A 20,910-nucleotide genomic window follows, 5' to 3' on the forward strand; every position below is an offset into this window, starting at 1 on the left:
GAGATCTGGAAACAGGAAGGGGTTGTCGATGAAAAATTGAAGTGACATTAGCACAGACATGAGCGAGCATGCTTGCAGAGGCGAGGTGGAGGGAAAGAGAGGTGAGGTATGCAATGCACGGAAGCCAAGGGGGTGGACGGTGGTCAATGAATAGAGTGTTAGTGTGGGAAAGGAGGGGCTAACAAGGATCATTTGAGGAGAGGGGAGTTTTGGGAGGGAGAAAAATAAAGGCCAGGACTCACCTCCCCCTCTCCTCCGTGGAATAAAGTTACCACACTTCAAGAGGGACAGAGAGGAGGGCAGAAGTGAGCGAGCGAACAAGAGAGAGAGAAGGACCAGGAGTGGAAGCAAGCAAGCAAGCAAGGGAGGGAGGGAACTCAGATGCAGGAGACTGACTGAGGCCATCAGAAAGAGAAAACGAGAGCAGCATTCCCTTCCCCACCCTGTGTGCACCTCGCATGTCTGGCATGGATCTGTGTCGCCAAAGTCTCGGTGGAACGGTCGGGAATTTCTGGGAAACACGTGGATTTTTGCCGTAAGCTCCGGGGAGCCCTTTTCCTTCAGGATGCCCTCCGTCTCTCTGTCTCTGCCCTCGGCTCTGGCAGGGAGGGCCAGGACTTGGGTTTGCCTCTCCTGCATGTTTTGGGTAAGAAATTGGGATGTAGGCAGGTCCCAGCAATCAGCAAAAGGTCATCCTGGAAACAGATGTAGCTTTTTTAGAAAGGTTACTAGTTAGGAAGCAGTTTTTTCTCAAATTAAATGAGAAATAGGGTGAGGCAGAGTCATATTTAAACCAAAAAACTCACATTTTAAACTGCTCTGAATGACCTCCCACGATGTTGTCAAGTGACAGTTATGTTTGTGTGTGTAGCATAAAAAGCACTTGCTTCTGACTCTGCTATGTATTGGATATTAAGCAGGAATTTAGATAATGTTTCATTTTTTGAAGGAAGTCTGGTTCAAAATGTGCCATGTTTACTCAGGTCTAACATCTGTCCAACCAAACTTGGAGATTCTTCTCCAACATCCTTCACCATTCGGTCTCTGGAGGTCAAGTTCAGCTCTGTCATACGTGACAGCATGGCTAGCAGATCTACAGTAGTTGATTCCATGATCCTCGCAGGACTAATCTACTTGACTGCTCTGCGGCGACTCGCATCGGCGTGTTCTTGCGTCGAGTCCACGCGGCCTCGGCACTAGAGCTATTTCTGGTTTCTCCTGTATAATTTAATCTGCTGCTGCTTGCTTCTCCTGCTATCTGGGACTGACTGAGTGTGTCAGGAACCGGGGGCTTTCCACGCAGCATCTTGGTTTTAAAAAAAAAAGACAGAAAAAGTCCAAGCATGGCAGCATACCTCGGGACAGGTAATGTTGTGATGCAGCAATATGTTAACATACAAAAGCCCACAATTTATGATTATGTGGCTTGAGAGCATCTTATAAAAACATTTCACAGGTATCAGAAAAAAGAAATTGTGGGCCTAAACACTAAATGTATGTTTCTCTGCATGATCATATGTCTAAAATCACATGATTCCAAGTTGATGCATGCCCACACACCTACCTTAAAGTGCTCCGAGCTGCAGTGCAACACCATTTTTATTGGAGAAGTAGGTGGATTTATAGCTTTTTTTGTTGTACAATGTATACACAGTGTGTAATGATCACACCCAAGTATTAAATGAGGCATCTGCCCTACTTTTCTGTAGCTTGCAGTGGAAGAGAGGGCCATTTAGATGGAAGGGGGGAAAGAGCCAGGGTGGAAGAAAATGCTTCCGGGCAGTTCATATGCAAAGTGAGACGCTGAGTTGTCCAGACGCAATCTAATTTGACATTATCGCCCTTCAAATCGAAAACAAAAGAGAGATGAGGAAGAATAAGAGTGTGAGGTGTGACATCAGCAGAGAGAGGAAGGAGAGGAGGAGAGGCCTGAGTGACGTGCGAGAAGCGGGCTCTAAGAAAGCTCCTCAAATACATGTTATTAATAATTTATCGCCCCACACACAGAGAGAGAATATTTGATTTGACATGCTGACAGAAACAGCCACAAATGCAGGCGAGTTCCTACAGCGTGGGCCAAATACTTCTGTGAGCTCATTACTGCTCTACAATATGCTAAGCAGCTCTGCCATGAATAACAACAACTGTTATTTGACACAGCAACCGGCGATATGATTTTTTAACATATTCGCTGAAGAATTTCCTGCTAGTGTTTACTCAGGGCACCCCGCTAAGTTTGACTACAGTGCTCAGATGTTGTCTAATGCCAACTTCATATTTCCTGCCTTTCTTTACTGTAAAACAGAGAAGCAAGCATGAAGAAGTGAAGTGACTGACTTGTGTATGCATTTTCAACTGTCTAATCATGCATCTTTGTGTTGCTTTGACTTTTTTTTAGCATTACATTATTTTGAAAAGGCTACTCAGCTAGTTAAAGGCTCATTCTGTCATTTGGTATCCTTACATGACATATATATTTGAGTGTGATACAGGGTTTGACAAATATTTTTACAAGGATGGTTGGATTTTTTGATGTGGGGCTATATGAAGTACTTATCCATATGCATTGTATTACATACAGTAGATGATGGTCAGCACACCTAAAGTTTGGAGAAGCAGACATGAGTACTGCCTCTGAAGCGAAGCAATAACCTGCTGTGGATGGAGGCAGCAACAGATTTTTTTTAGCCATCTTATAAAGTCTGTATCGGTTTAAGTATGTGCAATATTTAGAATATTTTCACCACTCTACTCTAACATTAGACAGCCTTTTCCAATGGGAAACTGAAGCCGTGATATTGCAACTAGACTCCTTTCAGAAAAATAATCAATCATCAAATTTGCACTATCCCTTTAACTTAAATATAGATGGTCTTGTGACCATTAGTGCAATAAATCATCTGGCAGTCAGTTTGGAATCATAATAACAGGTTTCATTTTTGTTTTTTGTTTTTCTTACTTTGGCTACCCTCTTGTTTGGGTTTAGTTCAACATTACTCCATATTACTGAATATTAATATTATATGTGCATTCCACTCCAATACCTGTTTTTTAAATTATTAGTATTTTTTTTAACACTTATAAGAAATATTAAGTAGCTCTTATTTTGCATTCATTCTTTTACAATTTTTTAAATAATTCAGGATTGGAAAGTCAGGATATTTCCACCTCTGATGCATCAATTTTGATAAAAGCAGAAAAAAATTCTACACGCGATAGTGGACAAGGCATATATCTACAAAATAAGTGCTTTTTGTTCATTGGTGGTTGTGCTTTCTCAGCTTTCTTGTACTTTATGTTACCCTGGGACTGCTCACATTACATAACAGTAACCATCAGTATGAAGAATACTTTAATGAGTCTACAGTGATTTTTAGGCTGCTCAGAAACATCTTCTTGTTTATTCTCTGCTGTAGTTGAGAACAAGGCAGCTGAAACACCGTAAGTCAAGATGTATGGCAGATCCATCATGTCTTCAGTCGTCTAACAGAGTCTCTTATTGACTGGACAGAATCCCCCGAGAGCTCTGAAAATCAATCAAGCTTTGATTGGACCGTTACTGCCTGCCACGCCTCTGTGTGTGTCACCTCTGTATGACTGTGTCTTCATGTGTGTGGCCCGGTGTGTATTAGGAATGTCATTTCCCTTTGCTAATAAGAGCCTATCTGCTTGCCCTGCCTGGTGATTAGCTTGTGTTGAGTGAGGAGATTCTTGAGTAATGAATCTGTCTCGGTGGCTCTATGTTCTGGCCAGGCGGTTAATTCCCTACAGCATCACGGCAACAGCATCATCTTTATCCGTTTTTTGTGACAAGGACAAGGAATACATATGCAAGAGGAAATAACATGCAAATACAAGGTTATTTGAATACTTTGATTCTAAAACTTTTACAATGCAATCTTTCTTTAATCTATAGAATTTATTCTGGAAATTGAATTTGGACCCCTGAAGTTCCAAAAAAGTGATTTATTAATTTTATTATTATTTTTAAAAAAATCTTTTGCACAAGTTAATTATCTTGTGGGAACAACTTATTAATCTTGTGGGAAGAACTCATTTATCTTTTGGGAACAACTTTTTTTATTAAGTGTGCACAAGTTATTATCATCTGGGAACAAGCTATTTTATCTTGTGGGAACAACTTATTTATCTTGTGCGCACAAGTTATTATCTTGTGGCAACAAGTAATTTATCATCTGCGCATTAGATATTTATCTTGTGGAAACAATAATAACTTATTTATCTTGTGGGGACAACTAATTTATCATGTGGGAATGAGCGATTGATTTTGTGGGAACAAGTTGATTATTTTGTGCGCAAGATTACTTATTCCCGCAAGATAATAACTTTAGCACACAAGATATAAAATTTTCACCTTTCTGGACTTGAGGGAATTTTATAATCAATTAGTTGAGTGTTTTTTGTTTTTGCTTTCATTTTTTTGTAGAATTATTTGCTGAAGCACCAAGTCATTTTATTATGTCTTGTAATGTTACATTTTTTTTCTTTTACAAGCATTGAGGCAAAATTATTTTGAAATAAAAGCAATAAAAATAGAAAACATACATTTCTTTCTAATATATCCCAATTATGGACCTGAATTTGAAGCACTGACCAACAGAAAAGGTCAAGTGCTCTCATGTGGCTTCATCAGCCAGTGTCATTTTTGAGGTCTTGGCCTTCTGCAGTAAGTGCTCTTCAGACTCTATTGTATGTTCCTTTTTTTTTTTAATGTTTGTGTAGTTCGAAGAGAACAAGTTCCTCCTTTCCAGCATGTAATAATAATGCTGATGATATTTGTGGTTTTGATGATGATGCCCACCTCCAAATGACATGAAACTGCACTCAGACCTACTTTTGGTCAACAGCCTCCGAAGGGACCTCATGCTGTTCATCTGCCACTCAGGCTGACTGTCCGCAGCCACAGATCCCTCCCAACTCTCACTGGAGCCTCCTCCATGCTCTCATTTTCTAACATTCGTGCATGTGTGTATATATACATGCACGGCGTGTGGTACTGTATCTTTGTGAGTCAGACAGTCCTCAGAGACAGTAGCCTTCACTCTGGCTAAACAATGCTCTGTGTATCTGTGACCAGGTGATTTATATGCGATGTGACCAGGCGCCTCCCTCTAGGCCCCCAGGCCACTGCCAGCTAGCCCGCGACCCAGCTTCAGCACACTTCCCCTGGGCGCTGTGCACTACTTGGCCCCCACATCTCATACCCAAGTCTGGACCTCTGCCAGCAGGGTTTACTAGATGCTGGCTGGGATGCTGTAGATCTGTAGATGATTCAACTATATATAAAAAAATGTTTTAGCTTGACATTATATACTGAACAAAAATTTAAACGCAACACTTTTTTTCATGCACTGAATAGTTAGATTTTTCTTAAGGTTTTAAAAATACATCATCATGACTACACAGGTGTACTTTGGGATGGTCAAAATACAAGTTCACTCTAAAATGTGAAGGAACGTCCACTAGAGCTGTTGCTCATGAACTGAATCTTAATTTCACCACCATAAGCCATCGCCAGTGTTATTTGTATTAATTTGGCGCTACATCCAATTGGCCAGACTAGCCATCCGGACAGCTGATGCAATAACTGATTTGCACAGTTACAGTAACAGTCAAAAATGGTCTCATGGAAGCTCATCTGCATACTCATTGTCCTCACCAGGGTCTTACACGCTGCCTATGTTTATAGTTGTTATAATTATATATATATATATATTTTTTTGTGTTAATTTTCAGGTAATTTTCTAGTAATTTCTTGTTATTTTTCATGCTATTACTTGTTAAATTGCCCATTGCCATCTAAAAAAAAAGAAAGAAAAGAAAGTAGGCCAATTTGCTCCGAAATATTCACATTTAAACGGGCAGTTCACCTCAAATCAATCCACTGATCAATTAATCAACTTGTAGTTTCAGCTTCAGTCATGTTACATGATATACTAGGGTGTTCCTGTTTCTTTGTTACATTGCATGGTGTGAAATCAGTGGTACAAGCAAGATGCTGCAACCTGAAGGAATGATAGGGAAAAAGCACACAACAGTGAGTCCACACACACCTGCACACATAAAGTTATGTCGTCTGTCAACATGTTACACCAGGGGACTCAGAAATGCTTACAGTCAGCTTTTCAATGTTGTGTTCTTGTCCTGTTTGTGTTTTTCCCTGAGATGGACTCAATGAGAGCAGAGCTCATTAGCAAACGCAGCATTCTAAGTTCATTAGCAGCTGGCTAATGATCATAAGCGGCCTAGACTTCATGATCACAGCTCATTGATCTTCGTGTCTCTCTGTCTGCACCTGGTATCGATCATATCGCACAAACAGTATAGCAGCTGCGCCCTCACGTACACACATACAAATGTATGTGGGTTTATTTGATGCATCCATATTACATCACGCACAGATAAGCAGAGACGTGGTCATAGATGCACGGTTCCTCGGCTTCGAGGAGGGATCTACGACAATCTGGCAGCCAGCCCACAGTGTCAGTCCACTGGGATTGGCTGTATTCAGCGCCATAAATAAAACATCCTGAGCTCATATCTATGTTCTTGTACAGTGATCCATACTCCCATGAAGTATGGATGTAGACAGGGGAGAAATGTGTTGTATCAGTGCCTGAAAATTGTAAAAAAAAAAAAATTCTGACTGATGTGATGCATTTGCTAAAGGGAATTCCCTGGGTTCTCTAGGAAATGACTACCAAATGTGTCAATTACAAAAAAAAAGACATATACTGACAGGCTTTATTTTTATACACGTCACACAAAAATTCAAAGACGCATATTTTTCCTCTTACCTGTAGAATTATGGATCAGTCTAGATGGTTTTCATGTGAGTTGCAGAGTGTTAGAGAAATCAGCCGGAAAGATGTGGAAAATAAAATGGATCTAGGACTCCTTTTTGACAGTCATGGGCTGGCTTGGCTTGGCTTGGCTTGGCTTGGTTTAGTTTGGTTTGGTTTGGTTTGGTTTGGTTTGGTTTGGTTTGGTTTGGTTTGGCCTGGTAGCCCAGCTCTGCAGGGATTTGCGTCTCCATTGTGTGGCGTCTTTAACTGATGAAGGCTTGTCTTGAGTGATGACATTAAGGTGCAGCATGTTAAAGTCCATGGCTGTTTCTACTGCCATCGTAGAAGACTTGTTTTTAGTGAAGAAAGGCCGCTTACAAATTTAGGCTTATCTGTGATAACAAAAAAATAAATTTCCTATAAATTCTAGGTGCTATATCAAGGCGAACTGGACTTGCTTGAGTTTCTTGTAGACGTTTCACCTCACTTCTGAGCAACTTCTTCAATTCTGAACTACTGTGACCTGGATGACTGACAATCTTCACCAATATATACTCACAATCCCCCTGTCTTTTTGTTATGTAAAAGCTTTTATTGTGAAGCAGCAAAATAAGGAAATGTTGTGTTGTCATCAGCAGCAACTTCACAAGCTCCTGTACGACATAAAGTGAACATGAAACAGTCAAATAATGCAGATATCTTACGTACAAACAGGTACTAGTACTAAGAGCTAAGAGACTTTAAAAATGCATTTTTCTCTGGTCTTCTGCATAGACAGATGTGAGTTGAGTCTCACAACACACACGCCTGTTTCAGGGGAAGAAGGGGGGTCTTTGAGGGTTGTAAAGACATCACTGCTACCTGCTTAGAGGCGACTGGACGCTTAAGGGGCTACTTCATAGAAGGTCCATCTCTCGAGGGGCTGAGCATGTTAGAACTGACAAAGTGAAATGCGACATGGTTTGAATCAACGCGACCAAAAATGACAATGAAAAAGGCCGATAGACGGCTTGGTGCTCAAAGCGCCAAAAAATACATCTGAAAAACTCAACAGCAATGTCTCTTAGCAGTAATCATGATCCGGTTACTCAAGATAATCCACAGACCTCGTTCTGAGCAGTTTCATGTAGGAACTATTTTCTTTGTAGTTCCATTATATTGTCGAGAACGCGGACGTCTCTTAGGCCAATATCTCCAACACTTGTCAATTCACACTAAAATAATGTAGACTGATCAATAGCATGACAGGTGAGGAAAAATGTGTATTTTTTATTTTGGAGTGAACTGTCCCTTTAAAGAAAGCTTTCCACATTATGGATTGTACAGTAATAGCCTGCTTGGTGTTCTTTATGGGTCCTTCTGTGCTGCCAATCACTGATGTGCCCATAATCACAGTGAAGAAGGCCTCTCGGGGGTTATAACCAGAATAATGACTATCCTGATAAGAGATTTCACTCTCCCGTCTGTTATTTTCCCATCTACTGTAAAAATGTTCCCAGACGTAGGAGCGTGAGACAACACCTCAATCAACCTGCGTGGCTTTAAGTTTTTAATTGAAGGGCCCTCAAAGAATTTTAGGAACCCCTGATTTTTGTGCTGAGCAAAGCTGGTGAGAGAAATATGATTTGGCAGTGGGTTTTCCTCTAAACTGTATTTTGGACTGATCTTAGCCGCCATGCTAATTCGAGCCTTTTGATATGCCATCTGTGTGTCGAGATCACAGATTCAGAGGGAGTTCAAGAACAGGCGCTGCCAATGAGAGCAGAGTTTACAGCGAGGTGACGCAGAGTCTCGCAAAGTTTCATTAAAATGTGGAAGAAGTCTGATGAATCGTGTCATATAAGGGCCACTCCACTGACTCTCCACATAAACATCAGTTTACTACTCACTTGGATTATTGCTCAGGTGGTGATTGTATAATGGTATGAGAAATTAACATTGATGATGTCATATCGATGTAGTCTTGGCTTGAATGACGAGACTACAGACATTTATCAGAAAGACCAAGAAAATCAGAAAGAGGATTTTCCTTTTTGCTCCATCGATTCAGTGAGCTTTAGCGCTGCATTTCAAAGCACTGAACGTTTAGATTTGGTGGAATTTGAATGTTTTATGATGTAGATGTATGGTTTTTATTTTCTGCTGCCTTTTGTCCAGATGTCCAGTTTGACTCACACTATGAACTACAATTTCGAATAGCTCAGCATCTGCTGCTTCAGTTTTGACGTGTCTTTTCAAATCTGTCTTTTAAGACTTACCTTACTTTATGCAAGTGCAACAGTAAATAAGTGAATTGATCTTTGAATAACAAATACAGACACATTTTCATATAAAACTGGGTAATCACAGAATAAGAGGCGCCATTGACTAGCTCCCATCAGACACAGCTGTTGCGCAGTGCAGTAAACTGAAAAACAGCAGAATTAATCTACAGACGGACGCATGTAACCAGTCAAAAATATTCTCTGTGGTTAACCAAATATAGGTTAACTGAATAACAATTAATCAAATAAAGGTAAACTGAACTGACATCCCATAGAGAGATTAAGATGCAGGAAATGCAGGATCCAGTTTGACTCTTACTATGAATTAAATTTCAGGATAACTCAGCCAGCTTTTAATAATCTGCTTCTTGAGCTTCTTATGCAAAATTATACTGTAAATCTTTTTAATAATCTGCTTCTTGAGAGTAGCCCAACTTTATGGAAGTGCAACACTGAACTGCTGTAGTGTTCTTTAGACACACATTTTAAATAAAATAGCCTAAAACATTAGGATTAGGCCTTTACTCTCCAACTACCTTTTTAGTGTCCAGCTGCGACCTGTCTCTTCTTTGTGTGAGTATCTGCATTAAATTACGTATAGTGTGACACCCTGTAGTATTCTGATCGTACCATCTAGGTTTCTTCACAGCAGGAAGAAGACTATAGTTTCTGCGTGTTTATCAAAAGTGCTTTCTAGAATTGGAAAAAAGTAAATGCTGACACACTCGCATGCATAGAGATATGACAAATATCATCCTGGTTCTCATTTTCCTCCTTGTTGTGTTTCTCATTCTCGTTTGCTCTCGCTCTGCGTCTCACAAAGGCGCCCATTGTTCCTGACAGAATTTCAATTTGGTGGAAATTGAAAGCAGGTGTGGCTCAGCTTTTTCATCTCGAGGGGGTGTAGGACTTCATATTTCCCCCTCGGCCTTTTTCTTTCTGTGGGGCCTGTTCCTCATGCTTGACTTCATTGAGTCACGTCATCTGACATTTTGGCTGGTTTTGGCGCGCTTTGTCTTTTTTATTTTTTCGTCTGGGTGAGTCATTCACTATCTCTGTTCACCTCATCCATCAACCAGGTAGTCACTCATTTAGAAAACAATTCCCCTCACTCACTCACTTTCTTTCTCACATCGTATATATCTTAGTTTGGACAGCCTTTAGAGGAAAGAGGGCATATTTACTGTAGCCTCTAGGTCTCAAGCTGTCAATTTCATCCCCGAAAAGTCTTTTTAGGGGGAAATACAGAACTCTGATCTTAACCTGATCACATTTTCTTGTGACCCAGAGAAGTGTAATCCCCTTGCAAAATATACAGAAAAAACAGCAAAATGAGAGTCAAAAATGTCTTCAATTTGTGGCTTTACTCTCTAAAGGGCTGTATTTATTTCACTGTTGTTCCTTGTAGACGGTTATTGCACGTTAGGGGACACTCTGACTGAGCAATTATTGCACTACAGGGTTTGTGTCAAATTACATCATTTTGCAAAATGATACTGTACATCTTTATTCCAACATGCCCCTCTTTGTGTGTTTAAACCGTTCTTCCAATTCAGGCAGAGAGTCTTTCCTTGAACTGAGCTATAAATAGAACCACATGTGCAGTTGTGCAGGATGCGTGTTGGCCATACATGTGGGGATGAGGCTGGACGTGGTGAAGTTTGTGTTGATGTTTCTGTGTGTGTGAGAGTGTGGTTTTTACTGACCGAGTCTTAGTTGCAGATGCAGCAGCTCAAAATGCACCTGGTATAAACAGGAAGTCAAGACTGCAAACATTTACCCGTATATAGAGACTTTTCTCTCTTTACAGAGTGGGGATGCTGAAAATGTGTTTTTGTGTGGCTTTAATGGACCTCCATTATTTCAACTGTGTACTGGAAATATCAAACTGCCACACACTCTTGTATGTAATGGATGTTAAAAAGATTTTTTTGGTCACTTGGGGGCAGCGTGAACAAGCTGTTAACACAACATTGACAAATCATCACCTGACACAACGACCTTGTTTGCAAACAGTGACCTGCGCATCCTGTAGATAAGTTACGAGGCAATTGCTTGCATCCACCTGAATATTCACACTACCTGTATCTCAGTTTTTGGTCCCCATCAGTATCTCCAAATAAATAAAAGAATATCTCCAAAATGTTACACTGTTTTCACCAGCTAGCCGCCAACTTTGTCTTTGTCTTTGGGATAGAATTTGGTCTTGCAGAGAGCGTTGATGAGTTTGACTTTGTTCAGTTCCTATATATTTAAAAGTACTGTTTGGAAAGTACTGATAATACAACTAGATACATGATACTTGGACAATACTTCACAAATTGTGTGAGAGTTTGTGAACAGATGTTCTGACATAGTTTTGCTGTTGTTAAATGTGGTCACATCACGTTTCTGGATTCTCTGTTCACCATAGGCTCGCAAGAAAAACTTTTTTTTTTCATGAATTCAGCATCAGCTTAGCAAGTGGTGTGCACAATGGCAACAAAAATATTTCCCGTACATGTTGTCTATCCTAATCTTTTCTCTCTTCTACACATGTTCTTGAGTTCATGTATTAATCTTTAGGTGTACTTGCATGACTGAATACATGCATGTTTTGTGATTGGTTTTATGTGCCAGGGCTAATTTGTGTCCATGTGTCATCCCTGTGCAGAAATAAAGAGCAGTGCCTTTGAGAAAGCCGCTGCCCCTCCCTTCCTTTCACCTCCCTCCCGCTCCCACATCGTGGCTCTAAGTGGGGTCGCGGTCGAGGTAGCGTAGTGATGCTTTTCATTAGCTAAGTGCAACTGGGGGAGAGGAGCACAGGGCCTTGATTTACTGGGCCTGCTGTCTATAAGCCTGACACACACACACATGCATACACACTCACTGAAACACCTACTCTCCTCTACCTCCATCCTTTGCTCTTAGACTGCCGGCTCTATCCCTTTATCCCCCTTTTCTCTCCATCTACATCCATTTCCTTTCCCCTCTCTCTGTTTTTTCTCCTCTCTGGTTTCTCTTGGGAGTCTCCTCCTAACACGACACAGAGGACATGGCTTGTGTTTTTTTTTTTTTTCTGTTTTTTTCCGTGTTGGCTTTTCTTTTGGATGACTGCTGTTTTTTTAAAAAAAGTAAAATGCACAGCTTCCATGAAAGATATACACCCTCAAAAGTCACTCCACGTGATGAATGAATGATTTTGGCAGATTGAAAGGAGATATTAGAGGCCTACTGTGTAGGATTTAGGGTAATATATTGTCATTATGAAAAGTGCATATTTTCTTTAGTGTATAATTGCCTGAAAATAATAATGATTGTGTTTTCGTTACAGCAGAATGAGCAGTTTATATCTGCATAGGGAGTGGATCCTTTTCCATGAAGTACACCATGTTGCACCACCATGTTTGTACGATAGCCCAAAATGTAACGCTAAAGAAATTCTAACTGGGAGCTTGGCACATGGGTGAAGCTGGTTGCAATCTGCAATTTCACCACTAGAAGTCACTAAATCCTGCACACTGCTCCTTTAAAAAGTCCTCTGGGCTGAACATTTATGAAGGTTTCAGCACATTAGTTGTTCAGTTTTCTTAGTTTTGGTGACACCCTTGGTGATAAATGGTTATTACTTTGGCATTTGCACTCAAGTGGGCTCTGGCTCAACGTATTTTATTGAAATACGTTGCGTACAGCTTGCTTTGTTGAACATTTTGTTTACACGCTCCTATTTTTTTTAAAAAACAATCACATCAGCAGTAGATTTTTCTCAGTATGTTTTCAGAGCATACAAAAAATATAAGTGCTTCCATGAACTTTGCTATTTTGTATATGATTTTTATAAAGGTAGGCCTGTTACCAACATTCGCAATATTGTGAAAAAAGTTATAGATAACTTTATCCTGGAGGTTCTTTACTTGGCAGAACTTTTTCTTGATATGAATATCAAGAGGAAACTTGCTTCGTACCGGATAATAAAATCTGTCATGGATGGTTAAGAAGCTGATGGCATTCATTAGTGAATTGGCTTTCTGATTACATGCCTAATTGTGAGTTTTACTAATGTCTTTACTCCCTGAAAGAAAGAAAAAAATGAGACCCAGAGTTTGTGTGAGCTCATAAAACTCTGAGAGTCGTTTCCACAGTGGATGGCAAAAACTGAGTTTGTCTTTTTGTAGATTTCTCGGCATTTAAGCTGCTGAGGCCCTTTTACCTCTTTCTCTGAAAAAAAGTTGAGTCCCAGATGCTACATGGCAGCCATCCAAGAACCATTTGTCCTTCTGTTGTGGCGAAACTCACCGTGGGCCTCCATGCCAGGGTGTGCATGTGGGCAAACTTGTGGTTGTATGTTTTTCTGCCCTTTTTCTTAATCCCACCTCATCCATCATTGTTTGACAGGACACGTTGACCCCAGTTGCCGTGGCAGCCAGGTAACCATGGCTCCTGCCTGTGACACAGCTGGCTGAGTCTGATTGGTTTAGCTGGCGGCTTTCTGCCAGGTCATCTTTAACATCAGGGCTGTAGAGTGGCACCAAGGTGCTTCAAGCGTTATTTATAAACTCAGGCATGCCCACACTGCAAAAGAAGTCTATCTTAATACAGCTGCACAATATATTGCTTTTTTATTGTTGTTGCAATAAATATATTGTAAAGGATTGCAATATAGCATTCAGGGATTTTTCTGAGTTGTTTTAAAGAGAATATCAGTAGAAAACTTCATTAAACGTAACTTTAAGCACTCCTTAATGTTATTGCCAGACTGATACAAGTAATAAAACAAATAATGATTTTGCACTCCATTGGCAAATGTTTCAAACATTTCAAAGAAAAAATGAAATATTCATGAATACAAATTACATGCATAGATGAGTATTGTCATGTTGCTGGTCTAATACAATATGGGGAAATTGTGGATATTTCATATTTGGGCCTAGCTGTTTCAATGGAAATTTAACAGAAAAATCATATTTATATGTTATATTTGTTATCATACACTCCCTCTTGTTTTGCTTCTTCGCTGTCTTACAGTGTCCTCTTTAATTTGTCCGTCTCAGCAGCGCTCTGATAATCATGATGGATATCGGTCAGCTCAGATTACATCCCGTCACTCTAATGAAACTGTGTGTGGGTGAAATGTCTGCGGTCTGTCTGTGTTTAAACCTGAGCTGTTGTTCAATGTCTCAGCCGACTCATGAACGAAAAAAATGAGCTGAATGGCACACTGGTGGTTAATTAAGTTTTTTACAGGAATTATCAGCAGCACGCGTGTAGCATACTGTTTGTTTGACGCTACCTGTTGTAACATGCTGTGTCTGGCTCTGTGCAGCCAAGGTCAGCCGTGATTCCTCTGTGGGGCTTACAGCGAGCGTGTCACAGTGTGACAAAAGCCATTAAGATTTAGGGAGATACAAGAGCGAAAACGCTGAGAAACACACTTTTGTAAAAGCTTTGAGCCAAATTGACTGCGGCATACAGAGAGAGAAAAAAACGGCCAGGGAGCTCCGGAAAGAAAGCAGAAAATGAGCTCAAAGACATGAAGCAAGGGATTACACAAGTTGCTTTCATCAGTGAGTCTCATCACACCTGGAGTCCTTTGTAGTTGGAGTAGTTCTGGTTGTAACAGTGGTGGTAGTAGTGATTAGAATTAGTTGTGGTAGTAGAGGAGTGAGTGGTTGTAGTGTAGCTGGAATTGAAGTTCATAGAAGATACACTTTCCTTCCAATCTACGCAGAAGAGAAGGGAGTTATGGGTCTTGCAAGCTTGTAAATCAGCTGATGTGTCAGCCCGGTCACTTGAAAAAAATCTTACTATTGCACATTTCTGCAAACCACAGATAAGTTACATTTGTATGTTTTATATGTATCATATTAATATTTCTAAAGTAATCTGATTATCAGGATTTAAGCTGGCTTTGTCATCTGGAAGTAGAGAGGAAGGCGGATGGCATGATACCTTTGTTAGATTGGTAATTTTTTAGCAAGACATTGAGGTATTTCCAACTGTGATTGTGTCACCAAAACCAATTGGTTATGGTTAAGGAAAAGATTATGATTTGGCTTAAAATACCCGGTTTTGGTTGCACAATCATAACTGGGAATACTGCTGATGTTTCACAAAAAAATACCTGTTTTTTGTGACACAACCATGGCTAGAAATGTGTTGCTAAAAAACATCCAGTTTGGTGGCACAATCATGTCCATGTGCTGCCAATGTCTCGCGAATAAACACCTGTTTTTGATGGCACAATCACAGCTGAAAATGCTTCAGACGTCTACCTCAGAAACACCTTGTTTTGGTGCCACAATCATGGCTGGGAATGCCAACGATGTCTTGCTGAAATGCACACAGATTTGATTACACAGTCACAGCTGAAGTGGCTTTAGTAGCACAATTGCTCATAAAAAATGCCAAAACCCAAAAGACCTGTTTTTTTGTGCTTAAAGATATTAACACGTCAACCATTGTTGAAAAAAGGTAAATTCTTAACATATCTGCAACATAATAACATACAAATGTTACATATCCGTAGTTTGCAGAAACGTACAATGCCAACGTTTATTCTGGATATTGGGTTGGATACGCACAAAATCTCACCAACACATCATGCAGCCCAAGGCTGAGTTGATCCAACTTTCACTGCAAAATATTGACGTAGCTGGAAAAAAATTGGCTCACTGACATTGGAAATGTATTTATTTTACTTCAGCTTGTAAAAGCGGATCTTAATGAGATTATTTAAGTTGTGAAGCGATGCAGCATTTACAAGAATTCTTCCCATTTATGCGAAACTGGAGTCCCTCTCAGATGATTCAAAGGATTGGTTCCATTTGTGCTAATGACTCCTGAAGGGACTCATTCATTCATCTTTTTCAAGGTGATAGTTGGAACAAGACAACTTTAAAATACTGTTTTTAATAGAGAGCGCTAAGGTTTACAGTGCAGTGGAGCCCAACCCAGACTGGCCCAGCTGCGCAAATACACAAAGGAAATGACATCATCATTATGACTCACCAAGGGGGTTGTTCAGACAGAGGGATGGTGGGAAAAGAGAGCCCAGGAGAGTGGTATAGGGAGATTTAGGAAGGTGTTGGAGGGTGAGCAACTGATTTTGGAATAGCTTAACCTTTATATATATGTATAATTTATAATATATATATAGTATATATATAATATATATACATACATATATATATATATATATATATATATATATATATATATATATATATATATATATATATATATATATATATATATATATATATGTATATAAATTTGACTTTCAGATCAGGGAAATAGTATCAAACGTACCAAAATAGCCTTGTAAAATAGAATAAAACGTGATTTAACTACATGCGTAATGTTATGCAGACCTTCAGCCGTTTCATAAATAACAGAAAAGACGACCAAAAACACCCTACTTTTGTAAAGTAATTTGATGATGTTCCCAAGCAGTCAGTATCAGGTTGAGCTGCTTTAGAGTTAAGGCACCTTCAAAGGGAATTCTAGTGACCCAGTTACAGTCTTCTTGGCTGCATTTTGTACGCTTCTGGTTAAATTAATCAAATCAACAGTGAGTAACGTGCAACTGCTTGGAAAGGAAAATTATATTTGAACACAGGGATTCTTTGAAAGTGTTAGAAATGTCACTACATGTCAAAAATGAATTAGATAAGTCATGGAATTAATTTTGCAAAGGTCTTTGGGGTTCCTTCTTGTTATCCTGCTAGCGAGCGACTTGCATACATCAACCCCACCTTCGTCATCTTTGCTTTTAGGGTACAAAAATCATGTGCACTATTTATTCCACACTGCTCTCATCAGGTTTTGGTGCAGTTTCTGGAGCTGCTGTGTCCTCAGGCTGCTCAGAGAAATGTTCCAGCACCCCAAACACACACACACACACACACACACACACACACACACACACACACACAAGCATACAGTACAGTACGAACACACACATACACAAATGTATTCACACACTCAAGCGTACAGCATTCCTAGAGTTTTGAGGTTGTTGGCTGCTGTGAGGCTTTTTTTTCTCTCTCTCTCTTCTTCATCATTAATTAGTCATTTAATTAGAAAACTTCAAAGTGAAACATCCTCTGCTGGTGGGCGGACTGTGTCAGTGTGTGTGTGTCAGCGTGTGTGTAGATGCAACATTGTGGCACAAAATAATGTCAGTTATGAAAGTTTGTCTTTTTGGTCTTTGATTAGATAAACAAAAACATAATTTAAGGTCGAACTTGATGATATGATAATGTCACATACTGACAGGGTTCCCACAGACATGGAAAACCTGGAAAAGTCATGAAATCTCATTTTTCAGGACTTGAAAAGTCATGGAATTAGTAAAAAATGTAAAACGTTTTGGAAAAGTCATGGAATAAAAGGTTGCAGTTATTTTCCAGGGATAACCCTCAAGTTATTTTATTTATTTATTTTTTTGGCATTTTTGCCTTTATTAGATAGGACAGATCAGCAGTGTGAAAGGGGATGACATGCAGCAAAGGGCTGCGAGCTGGACTCGAACCCGCGACCGCTGCGGCACAGGAGTGCCATTATACATGGGGTGCCTGCTTAATCCACTAAGTCACCAGATGCCCAACCCTCATGTTATTTAACAAAATGACAAATTTATTTTTTTGAGGCTGTGGATGTCACGTCATCTAGCTTTCATATGTGTAGATGTGCTATAAAGTTTTGGCCGCCATCTCCTACGTTTCTTAATTTTCTCCCCACGTTCTGTCTCTTCTTGTATGCCAGCTAACTGAAATTATGTTTGAGTTTGAATCTCATACATTTGAAAAAGGTCAGGCAAAAAATAAAACAATATGTATTAAAGGTCCTTGAAAAGTCACAGAGAAGTTATGAATTTTTGTTAAATTTGGATGGGTTTAAGTGTAACTGCAATTAATGATTGTCTGTTTAGGAAACTGAAAACTGTTTGTTTTTCTTTTTTAATTTATAAATTCATCATTTAGTCAATAAACTGTAAGAAAGTAGCAAAAAGACTGTGATTAAAGTCTTATATTTTTTAACCAATCATCCAAAAAAATACATTTTGGAAGTAATAACCACTGATGTTTTTGCGTTTTGCTTTATAACTTTATTAAATTATCAGTATTTTACCCCAAAGAAAGTACTTGACAAACTGTGAAGTTACACCTCTTTTTAGGGATCAAAAAGTTTTCTGCTAGTTTTAAAGATTATTTTATATCAATACAAAATGTTCCAATGTTCTGTAAAGCACTTTGTTTAAAAAGTGCTATACAAATGATGCACATTATTAATTATTATTACTTTCCCTATAAAAAATTAGGTTAGGTTTTCGGGGAAGAGAAATGTATTCTCATATATGAGGACAGAAATCATCTAAGCCGAACAGAAAAAAAATGAAAATCATTCAGTCTAACAAAGACACAAGTGAACCGGTCAACTGAAACTATCAAAGACTCAGATCAAACCCCCGACGCGCTGCTATAGACGAATATATCATTGCTGAATACCAAATGTGTTTCTATTGGCCGTGGACCTGCTGGCGTCAATTCAACCGACTCCCTCCTGATCTCTCTTCCTTCCTCTTCTTCCCACAGCCCGACGAGCTGGAGGGCGTCCACACACACACCTTTAAGCTGAAGCCATTCAAGAAGGCCAAGAGCTGTGATATATGCAAGCAGGCCATCACCAAGGAGGGCCTCATCTGCAAAGGTGAGTCTCAGAGGTTCTGAATCAGCAAACAGGAGATCAGAATATGTTCACTATGTTCTCCTGATTGCTTGTCAGGATGGTTCAGGACTATCCCAGCATTCACTGGGGCAAAAGGCAGGGAAAAACCAACAATCATAGCTATTCTGAACCATTATGGAGATAAAAAAGTAGATTAGACTTCCCTTTTCTGCTGCAACTACTCTAGATTGGCCCTTGAACAAAGCATCCGACTCACACTGAAAATCAAATATACTCCATAAAAGGTTAGAAAAAAGTAGAAACATGCATCACATTTCTAAGAAGACAAGGTGGGGTCTTCACATTGCTTGTTTTGTCCAACCAGCAGCATAAAGTCCAAAGACATTCAGTTCACAGTAACAGAAAATGTGTCTGGCAGCTGTTGTTGCAGTATTCTACATCTGTGTCTGTCTGCCTTGGCTCTGCATCCATCTCCCCTGTCTTTCTTGTCCTTTTATTGTTCAGACTTAACTGTGTATCCAATGTGTAGATGTAGATGTACACTCTTGGAAATAAGGGTTGTTGCTGAAGGGCAGAGGTCCTTATCATACCAAATGATACCACATGGTCTGCTGAATTTCTTCTTTTTCTTTTTTATCCCACCATGTGCATTTGTTGACATCACCATAACAGCATCCAAGAACGTAATCAGCTGATGCAGAAGGATGCTTGAAACGCCATAAGTAGATACGGAGAGTCATGACAGAGCATCACCATGTGAGGAGTTGGGATGAGAAAATGTTGTATTTTTAGAGCCACCTAGGTGGGTTCTAGATGAAACTCTTGGAATATAAAAGATTTTTTTGGAGGACATTCCTGGGTGGGTTATTCTTAACACCTTTAAACTAAGTTCTGGATAAAATCCCCAGAGAGGGTTCTGGGTGAAACCATTACACCAAAGTTGGGCTCTCTGTATAACCACTAAGATACACCATTTCCACCAACATGAAACAGGTTCCGTTCCAGTTTCTGCACCTAATTTTAAACCGGCCAAATCGTGAAACCATTTTCAACCAAAAATAAGTTGGTACGAAACCTGAAAATTTTGTTGGCATGCAAGCTGGAACCAAAAAATAGCAGGTTTTTCTTAACCTGAGGTGGAAATTGTGACAACATCAGTGGGCATGTCATATGCCACAGATTGTAAAGAGATAATGGAGAAGGCAGCAATAGAGAGGTCATATTAGAAATTATCAGAAAAAAGAGCATACTGTGGTTTCATATATAGCTGGTTCATGCTTGTTTTTTTTTTTTTTTTTTGATAAAAACAAACATCTGTCTTAACAGAAAAAAAATTGCTGGTAGTCAGGTTATTTCAGCACTTTGCTGCTACTGTTTTCTTGCATTGTTAATCGTGCAATGCCCTCCGTTGAAGACACATTATTGATTGCGGCGGTTCTGCTCAAAACTGGTGGAAATTTTGGCTAGTTTGCTCAACAGTGCCAAAGTTCCAAGAGTCCTGAAGGGAACCAGCTCAAGAATCAGTCCTCATTTGATGGATCAGGGTTTTGGGTGAAACCTTTCTCAGATGGTTCAAAGTACCTTTCTAGAACTTTTATACCAGAAACCAAAAAGGGTTCTCCGATATAGCACCTTTATTTCCAAGAGTGTGTGTATGCATGTGTCTGCTGTTTCAGCTTTGGTTTCTCTCCCGTCTTCCTCCCACTCTTTAAGCCCCTGCCTCCCCGTCTTCCTCCACAATCCAGTCACATGTTTTTGATTCTAATTTTAGAAGAACTAAAGGTTTTATTGTCACTCCAAGAAAAGTCCAGGGGAAATTATTGTGAGAGGACTCCCGGGCAGCCTCACATTCTCTCTCTCTCTGTCTTTCTTGTCTCTCTCCCTCCATCTCTCTCAAACACTTTCTCTCCCTTTCTCCTTTTTGAACTACAAACACTGCGTCTTTAGCAGAAGCCGAGTTGACACTCAGAAGCCTGGCGGTAGCAGAGCGGGCCTGTATAGGGCTTTGGCTGAGGATTTGCTGTTAAAATTAGCATGGCTGCTGCTGCTGCATCAGCCTAGATAAGAGGGAAAAAAGGGAAAGAGGGGTGAGGGTTGGGGGGGTAGAGAGAGGCAGGATAAAGAGAGAGAAATTGGGGTATAGGGGGATTGGGAGATAGACATGGAAAACA

The 20,910-nt window shown here is 39.8% G+C and overlaps 1 protein-coding gene across 11 annotated transcripts in view; it reads left to right on the plus strand.

Moving 5' to 3' along the window:
- tns1a (tensin 1a) overlaps window positions 1-20,910 on the plus strand; it is a 112,912-nt gene that overhangs the window by 15,005 nt on the left and 76,997 nt on the right. For 10 of the 11 annotated variants that reach the window (XM_088074663.1, XM_042513008.2, XM_042513005.2 and 7 more), the window contains exon 2: window positions 18,646-18,760. Coding sequence is in view for 10 of the 11 variants with exons in the window: in XM_042513008.2 (XP_042368942.1) it covers window positions 18,646-18,760 (115 nt within the window). In the remaining variant the exon portion in view is untranslated. Of the gene's footprint in view, window positions 1-473; window positions 647-18,645; window positions 18,761-20,910 lie in introns of those variants that run through there. The other variant, XM_042513006.2, reaches the window with a different exon arrangement.

Source organism: Plectropomus leopardus, chromosome 24 (assembly GCF_026936395.1).
Source record: "Plectropomus leopardus strain MGB_pleo_1.0 chromosome 24, ASM2693639v1, whole genome shotgun sequence".
In the NCBI taxonomy this organism is placed as follows: domain Eukaryota; kingdom Metazoa; phylum Chordata; class Actinopteri; order Perciformes; family Serranidae; genus Plectropomus; species Plectropomus leopardus.